Source organism: Mastigoproctus giganteus, chromosome 6 (genome assembly GCF_048544385.1).
Source record: "Mastigoproctus giganteus isolate SK-2022 chromosome 6, ASM4854438v1, whole genome shotgun sequence".
NCBI lineage: Eukaryota > Metazoa > Arthropoda > Arachnida > Uropygi > Thelyphonidae > Mastigoproctus > Mastigoproctus giganteus.
The window spans coordinates 181,218,748-181,231,424 of record NC_143580.1 but is presented as its reverse complement, the minus strand read 5'-3'; the positions used below and the strand labels follow the sequence as shown (position 1 = coordinate 181,231,424).

The following is a 12,677-nucleotide window of genomic DNA, read 5'->3' as shown; positions in this document are numbered from 1 at the left end:
GAAGGTGATTAATATACAAGAGGAAAAGAGTGGGGGGAAAGAACTGAACCTTGGGGGAACTGGGTTCAGTTCCCCCAATAAAATTGAATGCAACATTAGTGGAGAAGTTAGAAGACAGAGCCATCTACTATCACCCTCAGTGAGTGATCATAGAGAAAACTGGATAACCAATTAAAAAAAACAGTTGAAAAACCATAAGATGGAAGCTTGTTTAGATGACCTTTATGCCAAACATAATCAAAAGCCTTTGAGATGTCAAGAGCAACTGCTTGTATTTCACCAAACTTTTCCATTGAATTTGTCCATAAATGGGTAACATAAGCCAGAATATCACCAGTGGATTGAAACTGACAGAATCCATACTGGCGATCGTTGATCAGATGGAAGGTTTCTAGGTAGTTTAAGAGTTGGCAGTTAATTGATTTTTTCATTACTTTAGAAAGAGTACAAGTAATTGCAATGAGACAATAATTGGATGTGAGGGATTTGTCACCCTTTTTAGAAACTGGCTGGATATGAGCAAATTTCCAAGCAGAAGGAAAAACACCTTTGGAATAAAAAAGAGAAAAAAGGCGGCAAAGAACAGGAGTAAGTTCAGGAGCACACGTTTTGAGAACAAGTGGAGAAACACTATCAGGACCTGGAGCTTACTGAGCATAAAGTTTCGTCCAACTTCCTTTTGACGGAAGACCACAGGAGGCATTGAATGGAGTGTGTTGGGAATGGTGGATCTTGTTTTACCAAGATCATTAATACATGAGTTGGAAGAAAAATAGGATGCTAGCAGGTCAGTTTTATCCTTGGCTGAAGTGACAACAGAACCATCGGGTTTTGATAGAAGTGGGAGCAGAGATGGGCAAATGTTGCGGCCTGCTTTGGCAAGAGACCAGAATGGTACCATTAGGGCAAGAAGTAAGTTTACTACTCTTTTTTTACGGCTGGATGCCCTTCCTGATGCCAACCCTCACCCTTGGAACCCGTGGAATAATGGACAGGTGATGATGAAACAGCTCTTTTATAGAATGCAACCAGACAAAACAATATTGAGTGGTACTGTGAAAGGGGTTAAAAAAATAAAAGAAAGAGAATGAACTGGGAATGATAGGAGGTGGTTTACCAAGACAATACAAGAGTAAGAATAAAAGTAGGCTGCTGGCAGGTCAACTTTATCTTTAGCTGAGGTGTAATTAGAACCATCGGGTTTTAACAGAGTTGGGAGTAGAAATGGGCAAAAGTTGTGACTAATAGCTTTGGCAAGAGAATGCTCAGCTACCATTTGGACAAGAAGCAAGTTTTCTACTCTTAGCCTGTTCAAAATATAGTTTGGACTGATTAATTACTGCTTTACCAATTGTTGCAAGTCTTGGTGTGTGTAGAAAACAAAAAAACTTTTGGATGTAAGAGTAATCAATTATTGGAATAAACTTCACCTAGTGTTGTGGAAATAGGTAGTTTGAAGAAATTAAGGAAGGTTTGGACAAATTACACTGGTCGGCAAAAAAAAATTCAGGGTGATTCTTGTAGATTTGACATTGCTGATTCAAATATGGCAACCATATTGCTGTAACAACCACCAATTTTAAGGGAGAAGAGATTAAAATCAAAACTAAGTTTATAGTAAAAAAAAGATTTCATATATTTTAAGAAAATGTTACATACAGTACCAAATATTGAGCAATAGGTCTGTCTATTAACCTTATCTTAATCTATTTAAAAAAATGTTTATCTGATCACAAAACACTAATTTTGCCATTCTTTGCCTTTTATAATTGTCTGTTGGTGTCTCCCATACAAGATGCTAACAGTAGTCTGCCAACCTATTTGGACACCATTTTCCCTAGTATCTTTTTTCTTTTTGAGAAAAATCTTGGTGAAACCTATCACTGTATTCATTGGACACAGCTCCCAAATTTTCAGGAAAATAGTCTAAACGGGAATGGAACTTTAAGGACATGTTGAATCCCAACTCCCTGTACGATAAAATTAGCTCATCCACAATTTCACAGTAATTTTATGATTTCTCATTGTCTAAAACGTTCCTGCAGATGTTTTGGAATGCCTTCCAGGCTCTTATTTCTGTAGCATTTAATATATTAGTAAATTTCTCATCTTAGAATAGCAGTTTGATTTGAGGACCCACGAAATTTCCCTCTTTTATCTTGGCCTCACTGATTCAAGGAAACTTTTGCCTCAGAGAGGAAAATCCTTCTTCTCTTTTGTCCATTGCTTTCACAAATATTTTTTATCAAACCTAGCTTGATGTGCAATACAGGTAAATGGATGTTTTAATTATCCACCAAATGAGGGTGTGCTACATTTTCTGGCCTGATTGTTTCTGAATGGTCTGGCCATCTTTTTACCCTGTAGTGGCAGTCCTTCACTCAGCTGTCCCACTCGCATAAAAAGTAGCAGTATTTAATGTATGCAACTTGCAATGCAGTCATCAAAGCTACCACTTTTACGTCGGCACAGATATTCCATTTGTACTTGTTAGCATATTTTTTGCAAAAGATCCTGTAGGTCTCGTACGTTTTCTTCATGTGAACTGCATAGGCCAATGGTATAGATGGATGCTTATTTCCATTATGGAGTAAAACTGCTTTTAAACTGACCTTGGATGAATCAATGAAAGCCTCCACTGCTCAGGGACATGCTCCAGATTAGTTCTTTGATTAGTTCCTGGACTTTGTTACAATAAACCAAAGCACCATTCTTGTAGTAATAGGTTGTTATGTTAGATTCCCTCTTCCTTAAAAAGATGCCTTGAAACACTTGAATAGTTGCCTTAGAGCAGATGTTTTCAAACTAGGTTCCTCAGAGCCCTAGGTTTATATGAGGGATCACATTAATTGGGTGTTTTCATGCTGATGCACCGGAAAATGAAGGTGGGTAGTGCACCCTATCGAAAATATGAACCATACCGTGATCACTAAGTTAACCATTTACAACATGGCATGTTAAAAGTTTAGATTTTGGTCATACCTTGTCATAAGTGAATTTACTGAATTGTCGTACTCATGAAATTGGAAGCCACTAATTGTCTTTCACAAAATTGTCACATAGAGTGAAATGTCATACACAAAATTGTTTTGTACACAGAACTGTCATACAATGAATTATCTTACACCCAACTGATATGAACCTGTTCTATGAGAGTTTATTGGGCGTTCCATGGGATTTAATGAGAGAGAGAGATGATTCATTTTTATGATGCTTGTTTTTAAATGAAAGAGGGACGGATAATGTAACTAGTGAGGGTGAAGCTTTCTTATACATTATCAATATTTTAAAAATAATCAAGGAATACCCAAGATTTAGAATTGTCTAGAGTTACAATTCTCAAAATATGCTTAATTGGGTTGAAAGAAGCATTAGCATTAGTAAAGGCATACGATGCAAGAAAGCAAGCTTATGCAGCATCATCCAAAAAAAAAAAAAAAACAACCACTCCCATATCACCCCTAGGCTATCAACTTCCACAACAAGGGATGGAAGTCTGTTCCACCAACCAACTACCTGCTGGCTAAAGGCAAACTTCTGCACATCTATCTTTCCTCAGTTTGAATTTATGCCCTCTCAGGTGATTATTCTGAGCAAGAGGAAGAATCCCATCAGCATTGAGCATGCTAAAACCATTCAAGGCTTTATACACCTCAATCAGATCACCTCGCAGGTGCCTGGTCTCCAGACACTGTAATTTGAAAAATTTAAGCCTTTCTTCGTAAGAGCAACCCTTTGTTCCATTCTCTAATCTTGTTGCCCTTCTCTGTACTCGTCCAAACAACTTTACATCCTTCTTAAAATGAGGCCTCCAGACCTGTATACAGTACTCAAGGTGTTGTCTGATCATTGCCTTATACAAGGGAATAATCACCTCCTTATCCCTGCTAGAAAAATTCCTGTATATCATTGATAAGACACCATGAGCTACTCTAGCAGCCCATCTGCACTGCTCAGAGAACTTCATATCTGCCTGCACAATTACCCCCAGGTCCTTTTCATTCTCTACCACTGTCAGTGTAGTACCACAGAGTTCATACGTCATTCTGGGGTTACTGCTTCCCATATGTAGTACTTTACATTTGTCAATGTTAAACTTCATTTGCCATCTCTCAGCCCATCCGCTCAACTTTTCAAGATCCTGTTGCACCAGCGTACTGTCATTAATGTCCTTAACAACCTTGCCAACCTTCGTATTGTCTGCAAACTTGGACATTAAGCTTGATATACCATCATCAATATCATTTATAAATACAGAAAACAACAATGGACCCAACACTGATCCCTGAGCGACTCCACTAATAACATTAGTCCAAGATGAGCTGTGTTCATTTATTACCACTCTCCGTCTTCTCCCACTCAACCATCCCTTTATCCATAGCAGCAATTTGCTTCCGTGCCACACTGCTCCAATTTGTTCAGCAGTCTTCCATGTGCAACGGTATCAAAAGCCTTTCTAAGATCCAAATATATGATATCAAAGTTATTCCCTGCATCCAGTTCCTTTGTGACCACATCATAATATCCGATCAAATTGGTCAGGCAAGAATTTCCCTTAAAACCATGCTGTGTCCGAGCTATAACTGAAGTCTTTTCTAGATGATCTTCCAGTGCTTCTTTAACCAGTGCCTCCATTAATTTTCCTGGAACAGAAGTTAAAATAACAGGTCTATAATTACTTGTGTCACCCTTTGATCCTCCTTTGAGAATTGGGGTCACATTTGCACATCTCCAGTCCATGGGTACCTCCCCTGAGTCCAAAGAAGCTCTCATAATTATGGCTAAGGGTTTGCTTACTTCCTTTGCTGCCTTCTTTAATATAACTGGATAGATCCCATCCACCCTGGGTGCCTTTTTTTATTATGTTTATCTTCAACAATTTCTCCTCCACTTTCCTCTCAGTTATTACAAAATCCTCTAGGTCACTGCCAGAGTTTAACTCACCTCTGGCATTTCCCTCCCTGGATAACTCTTCATGGGTGAATGTAGATGCAAAATACTCATTTAGTTTGTTAGCCACCTGAGCAGGATCATCAACAGTTGAACCATCAATATCCAGTGGACCAGTCTGATTCATCCCTTTTCTTCTAGAGTTTACATAGGTAAAGAAGTCTTTGTTGTTTTTCTTTGCCATAGATTTCTCATAATCTGCCTTTGCCTGCCTAATCTCCTTCTGGACACTGACTGCCCAATAAAATTAACAGGTTATATGAAAGTGAGAATGAGATTTAGTTTTTAAATCTCTTAAAATGATTGATTGATTGTAAAATGTTTAGCAAAAAAAAAAAAAAAACTTTACTTAACATGAAGTATTATGAATAGTAGCTGGCTAAAAATCTGCTATCCTTTTCCAAGGCAAGGCAAACTAGTACTTTTCAAAACTAAAAACTGCTGACTTCACTCACTGTAATACAAGGGTGGTCTAAAAAGTAATGCCTTGGTGCAGTTTAAAAGAATAGAGAATATCTATAAAAAAATTTTGTACATATGATTTCTATAAAAAAATCATATATCTTTTTATAGATATAACTACTGACATATAAATACTACCAATATAATTAACATTACTACAACATATAATTACTACTAATATAACTACAACATATAATTACTACTAATATAACTACAACATATAATTACTACTAATATAACTACAACATATAATTACTACTAATATAACTACAACACACACTGAGTGATCACTGAATTATGACCACCCCTATGAAAACTGAATGCGACCCCATTATTAAAATTAAAAGGTAGTAAAATTCCGAGCGTGAAAAGGAAGGATTTATCGGACTTATGATAAAGGACAGATTGTTGGTGTTCGACGAGCTGGTGCCTTGATTTCCCAAATGGCTGAACTGGTGGGGTGTTCGAGAGCTGCCGTAGTTAAAGTGTATCAGGACTGGCATCAAAATGGTCAAACAACGACCCGACAGAAAAACTGCAAAGATCAATGAAATGTTAATGTTAGAGGTGAGTGCCAGGCCTGACAACTCATACAGATGAATAGGCGCAGCACTGTTGAAGAGTTAACTACCCAATACAACATGGGCCAACCTGGAACAATATCTAGCATGACCATGCGTGCTGGTCGGATGAGTCATGTTATTTACTCCACACAGTAGATGGTCGTGTACGGATTTGGCATCAACAACACGAGGCTCTTGATCCATCATGCATGGTATCAAAAGTGCAGGCCAGCGGAGGCGGTTGTATGGTATGGGGCATGTTTCACTGGCAGGAACTTGGACCCCTGGTGAATGTGAAACAACGTATCAGTGATCTCTGCTATCGTCAACTTGTTGACTGTGTGCACCCTGCTATGTTACACTTTTTGCCAAATGGCGATGGTATCTTCCAAGATGACAATCCAGCAAGCCATCGGGCACTTGTTGTGCAGGAATGGTTTGAGGAACACAGTTCTGACTTCCAGCATATCAATTGGCCTCCGAACTCCACTGAAATCAATCTCGTAGAGCATTTGTGGGACACTATGGAAAGGCACATCAGGCATCTGGACACACCAATCACCTCCATACCTGCATTGCTGACCGCATTGCACACAGTTTGGTTGGCCATACCTCCCGAATGCTTCCGACCTCTTGTTGGATCAATGCCATGTCGGATAGCTGCTGTACTGAGGGCTAAAAGAGGACCTACGAAATATTAGGTAGGTGGTCATAATTCAGTGATCACTCAGTGTATAAACTACTAATGATTTATAAAGTATTGCAGTGGTGCTTATTGTACACTTGCTTCCTTGTATCATTTATCACTACTAATATTAATACCATTATAATTCTTCAACAGTCCACTCTCACTGGATTAACTTAGTAATTTTTCTCTTTGCTCTTAGTGTAATGATTTTTTTTTTTTTTTTTTTTTTTTTCATATTTCAACAACACTATCACTGGACCAACCTTTCATATTATTTTTAATGAGTGAGTGAGATAAATCAAAAATGCAAAAAAAAAAAAAAAAAACCACCAAACGTACACTGTATATAGAAGTTTAAGTACTGGCACATTTTGGGAACCACACTAACTAATGTGTATTTCTCTGCATGAAAAACTGAAGTGAAATTGAATCAGCAACATGCTGTAAGTGCATGCAAGTCAAACTGCCATAAGTGTATTTTTAAAAAGTGAAAGCATTCTTTTTGTATATTAATCACACTGTAGCTTGATTTTTTTAAATGATTTTGTTCTTGTTTATACTCCAGCATGACCACCAGTCAGTAGAGTTTACAATAAATCAGTCAATACAAATTGTTAATCATCTTTAGCAGTCACAGGCTTGAATCAACCCCGGTCCACTCAAAGAGCGTGTGCTACCGCACTCGCACTCTTGACCACTCAGCTACATCAGGCTTTTTTTTTTGTATATGTAAAATTTATTTTTATTTTGCCTTTACTGGTTCAATATTTTCACTGCTTTTCTGTTACATTTCTTTACACCACTATCACTTGGTGAAATATAATTTTTTAAAAAGTTCTACTGCACTATTTGTAGTAATTTTCTAGTGATATTGCCTTTATATCTATTTAGCAAACATTAACTTTATATTATTTAACTAATTAAACGAAAGTCACTTATGCTGAATTTTGTTTTTAAGCAAATTGGAAATTTCTCTTTTACTTTATGTGTAGGAATAAAAATTCAAGGGAGCCGTGCAGTTGTATTGGGCCGCAGTAAAATTGTGGGTATGCCAATGGCACAACTGTTAACATGGCATCATGCAACTGTTACAATTTGTCATTCCCATACAAAGGATTTGCCATCAGTGGTATGTGTGCATATTGAATCTCACATATATACATTTCTTTATTTTTAAGTACTGTAAAGCAACTTTACTAAGACCAACACATTCAAAGGTGATTTATATAAATTAGTATAAACTTTGAATTCTCTTTATATAAAACAACATAAAATATACTGTCACTTTTTGAGTATAAGATTATTTTTTATTCTTCAAATTTTATGACTTACAGCCATTCAATAATTTCTAAAAAAACAGTATGCATGTGTAATCTTAAATGTAGATGAAGTGGATACCTTCGCTTATTGAAAGAAAAATACAAGGCAATTGGAGTTATATCATGTTCACTGACACTGAGTAATTCAGAGAATTATGATCTGCAAGTGTACTGTACTGACATCTGACTTTTAAAGTGGGTTCAACCAGTCATACGCAAAGAAGAAATGGTTATGAAAGTGGCAAAAGAGTACCACACACACACACAAACAAATATAAGTAGTGGTTACTGTGAGCTGAAGTGCAGAACTTACCATGTTTTAAAGACATTTGATTGTTGGATGCAATTCTTCTCTTGTGTGAACCATACAGTTTCAGTTATACTGTTAAAGAGTAAATTTATCTTCTAATAATAAAGAATAATGTGCAGTTCTTAAGAACAGGGTATGAGTCAGTTAAGGTCTTAGAATCTTAAAGAACATAAAGTGGAATCATATACTACTCATATTAGATGCAATTCAGGAAGATGATCCAGATTGAAGTATGCACCCAAATTTTAACTAAATGTGGCATGACAATCAATGCAAAGGGAAAACCCTTACATTTTCTTCAGAAACATGATAATCTGCCAAAGATTACTGTATCAATGATGCTGTGTAGACCACAGATTTTCAATGACAATGTTAAAAGGCCAAGTCAACTTCAAATCCTAATGATTAATGCAATTCTCTAATAAGAAAAATATTCATGGATACAGAGGTATACTTTCAATAGTGCACATCACACTTCACAGAATGTTCATGTCTATCTGAGTACTGAATTTCCTAAATTGTAAGTAGGTTAGGATACTCGTGAATATCTTTCAAGATTCTCTGTTTTCTCACTTTTTCAAATTTATTAACTGATATTGATGAAGGCATATGAAGCTTTTTTAAGTTTCCAGATAATACTTCCGGATAAGACAAAAGTTGGCAGGATGGTTAATGACAAGAATCAAGATGTATTACTGCAAAGATCTATAAAATAGGCAGGTGGGATAAGAAGTGGAAGCTGGGGTTTAACATTGATAATTGCAAAATACTCATTTATGGGCAGCAGTAATTCCAGACTAACATACCAATTATTATGACACTCAAGGTGATAGAGAATGAAAGAAATCAAGAGGTTATTTTACAGTCAGATGTGAAGTTCTTGGAGCAGTGCAGACTACAGTGCAGTCTTCTAGGAGAGCTCATGGGATTTTATCTGTGATGTACAGGAATTTTGCTAGTAGGGACAAGGAGGTGATTATCCCATTGTATAAAGCAGCAACCTTTTTTTAATTATCCCCCCCCCCAAAGGACTTTTTTAGACAGTTTTTTTTTTCCTAATCGCCCCGCATGAAATTTTAAACAAGAAAATATTTTATACTTACTCTTTTTATTCATTGGTATCCATGATCCTGATTCTTCTTAGCTAAAAGTTCAATGTTTGGTATGATGTTAGTAAGTTTAATTCTAATGTCTGCTCTTGAACATATATGAATTCTGTTTCTTTCTTTTGTTAATATTTTATTTACTGTACTAAAACCACTTTCAACCTTATAAGGTGTTGGAAAACAAAGAATTACTTTGGCCATTTCAGACCACATTGTTGGATAAAGAAGTTTAGTTGTTTTTGATCCTCACAACTCAGCCATTCCACCTTTTTCGAATTTATATTTGCATTCTTAATTACATTTTAATTCAATGAGTTCTTGAATTTCTTCACTAGCAGAACCAAAATCACATCAAATTGGATCTAACATCCGTGGCTTCACTTCAAAAGAAAATAAATCTGAAAATCTATTTTTCATTTCATCTTTTAAAGAACACAAATGATCTGAATAATTCTTAAGATCATTCTCAGTGAGAGAGTCATTGATTACAACTCGTGCATATCATGAAATTGTTTTCTCATTAAATTTCTTTCAAATATTTCCAGTTTTTCAGTGAAGGCTTTTAATATGCATTTGCAGTCTATCACCATAATTAATTTCCCTTGAAGTTGAAGCGATACTTAATTAATTTTTCGAAAAATCCAAGCCATATAGTATATGTTGTTTTTGTGTTTGCTGATCTCCTTTGCTAAATCTGTCTCCCTTTTTCTTTCTGAAAAACTAGTTATCGTATCAAAAAGGTTTACAAATCTTGTTAGACAGTTTCCTTTAGAAAGCTATCTGACTTCTGTATGTAAAAGAAGCCTCACATTCTGTTCTTCATTATCAACACAAAATTTTCTAAAAAGGCGATCATATTTGTTATGTGACTATTTTATCGGTGGTTTTAATAACTATATTGAGAGATTGATAAAGAACTAGATTAATATTTTTTGTAACCAGATGATGTCAGTGCACAATGCAGCGTATTGCAAGAACTTCAGAACATACTTCCTTTAGGTGGGCTATAAAACCTTTGTCTTGCAACCATAGAGGTAGCACTGTCAGTGGAACAGGATACCAAATTTTCCAATGGTGCTTGTTTTCCATCAAACCATGTTTTTACTACTAGTGGTGTATTTGGGCCGGAACACACCGGAACAACCTTCCGGTACTTTTTTCTAAATGTCATAATAGAAAATCATTAAATTTATACACCTAATATTATGAAACAATGGCATAATCAAAGGGGGGGGGGAGAAATAATATCTATTTTACCCATTGCTACTAAAAATATATATTAATAGTAATCTTTAAAATTAATAGATTTCTTTAAAAATTAATTTAAAAACAAAAATATAAATTTTGCAATGAAACTTGAACATTTCTTACTAAAGTACAATGTGTTAGATAAAGAGATCCAACAACGGCAAGTTTCTTGTTTATTAAACAACATGGTCCACCATTAGAATTATGGAATCCAAATTTTTATGTCCGAACTTGGTTGTGGTTTCATCGTTCTGCTGTTGACCAACAAACAAAAATGGCAGTCATACAAGAATACGTAATCGATCCTGTATGGGAATTTCTATGATTCGTCTGAACAGTATTTTTTATATTATTTTGGAGTTTTTGTTTTAGTTTTTTTCTTTTCTGATTTTTAAAATTTTTTTGTCTTTGTTATTTACTTTCGGAATTTTTATTTAATTTAAGGACCAGTCAGGTTTTCACCTGTAGCTTCTCATAGGAGTGGCCTGAATATGGGAAAAGCATACCAAAGGAACCTTGTGAGGTACAGAAATGATGAAGGAAACAACACCGACACAACAATGGAAACAAAATGGTACAGAGGAATTTATTCAAAAATGGCAAAATAGCACTGGCTGCCATGATCATCATATGCATCACTGCCAAAGATGGAACAAAGGAAAGTGGTGGTCCTCAGTAGGAGATGTGGCCATCCCTAATGTCGATGCAGGCTTTGCACTGCCTGTCCATACTTAGAACAATGTTGTTGATAAGTTCTTGTAGTAATATCATCCATTCCTCTGTCAGCACTATCTTCAGCTAGTGAACATTTTCTGGTGGGTGTGGATGTGCCGCTAGGCGTCTCCCCAGAGCATCCCATATGTGTTCAATGGGATTTAGATTGGTGGAACGGGCAAGCCAATCCATACGCACAATGTCCTCATTTTCCAAAACCTCAGTACAGTAGCGTAATTAAATAAATTTGATGAATTTGAAGTGCTGGTCAAGGCATCAAAGGCAGATATTGTTGGGAAAGGATAGACAGGGTAGGAAGGGAGGAGGAGTTATGATGTTAGTTAAGAAACACATAAAATCTAAGGAAGTGCATCCTGTTGACATGGGTGGAAAAGTGCAATGTGTGTCAGTTTGGTGTGACATAAACACTGGGAATGGTAAAATGAGAGTAAGTGTGTGTTTTAGGCCTAATGACTCTGATGAGTACAGCAAACAATTGTACAGAAAAATAGAGTTGGCCAGTAAATCAGAATATCTTGTAATGGGGGATTTCAACTTTCCAGATATTGACTGGAACTTGTGAATTGGCACGCTAGAAGACTTTTGTAGATTTATTAGAGGATTGTTTTCTAAAGCAACGTGTTCAAGGGGCAACCAGTCGGAGTAATACTCTAGATCTAATTATCAGCAGTGATTATTCATGCATTAAGAATTTGCAGATAAAGGAACCACTAGGTGTCAATGATCACAGTGTACTGATGTGGGATTTACTTAAAGATGTAACTACCATCAAGGGTAAAGGTAAGGGTTTTTTTCTTTCATAAAGGTGACTACAGAGGTCTCAGACAGTTTTTAAATTCTATGCAGTGGGATCAAATGATCATGTTACCAACAGTGAAATCTAAATTGTAAGCCTTCAGGGACTTAATCTTGGAAGCTACCAACAAGGTTCAGGCCTAAATGGATGTCAGATGAATTAATGAGGCTTTTGGCAGAAAACAAAATGCACAGGGTGCATATAAATTATCAGGCAACACAGAAGCCTATGCGAGATATAAGTTAGTCTGTAATCAAGTCACAAAGGAGGTTAGGCAGGCAAAGCCAGGTTACAAGAAATCTTTAGCAAAGACTGCAAAGAAAAACAGCAAAGAGTTCTTTATTTATGTAAACTCTATAAGGAAGGGAGATGAAGAAACTGGTCAACTTAACGTAATTGGTTCGACCATTGATTATCCTGATCAAGTAGCTGATAAACTAAATGAGTATTTTGTATCTACATTCACACATGAAGAATTATTCAAGAAGGTGAATGCCAGA

At 36.2% G+C, this 12,677-nt stretch overlaps 1 protein-coding gene across 1 annotated transcript in view; it reads left to right on the top strand.

The window, feature by feature from the left end:
- The window catches only part of pug (pug C-1-tetrahydrofolate synthase, cytoplasmic), a 329,380-nt gene that overhangs the window by 75,401 nt on the left and 241,302 nt on the right, over positions 1-12,677 (top strand). Inside the window, exon 7 of the mRNA XM_090376599.1 lies at positions 7,656-7,792. Within this exon, the coding sequence (XP_090232725.1) occupies positions 7,656-7,792 (137 nt within the window). The remainder of the gene's footprint in view (positions 1-7,655; positions 7,793-12,677) is intronic.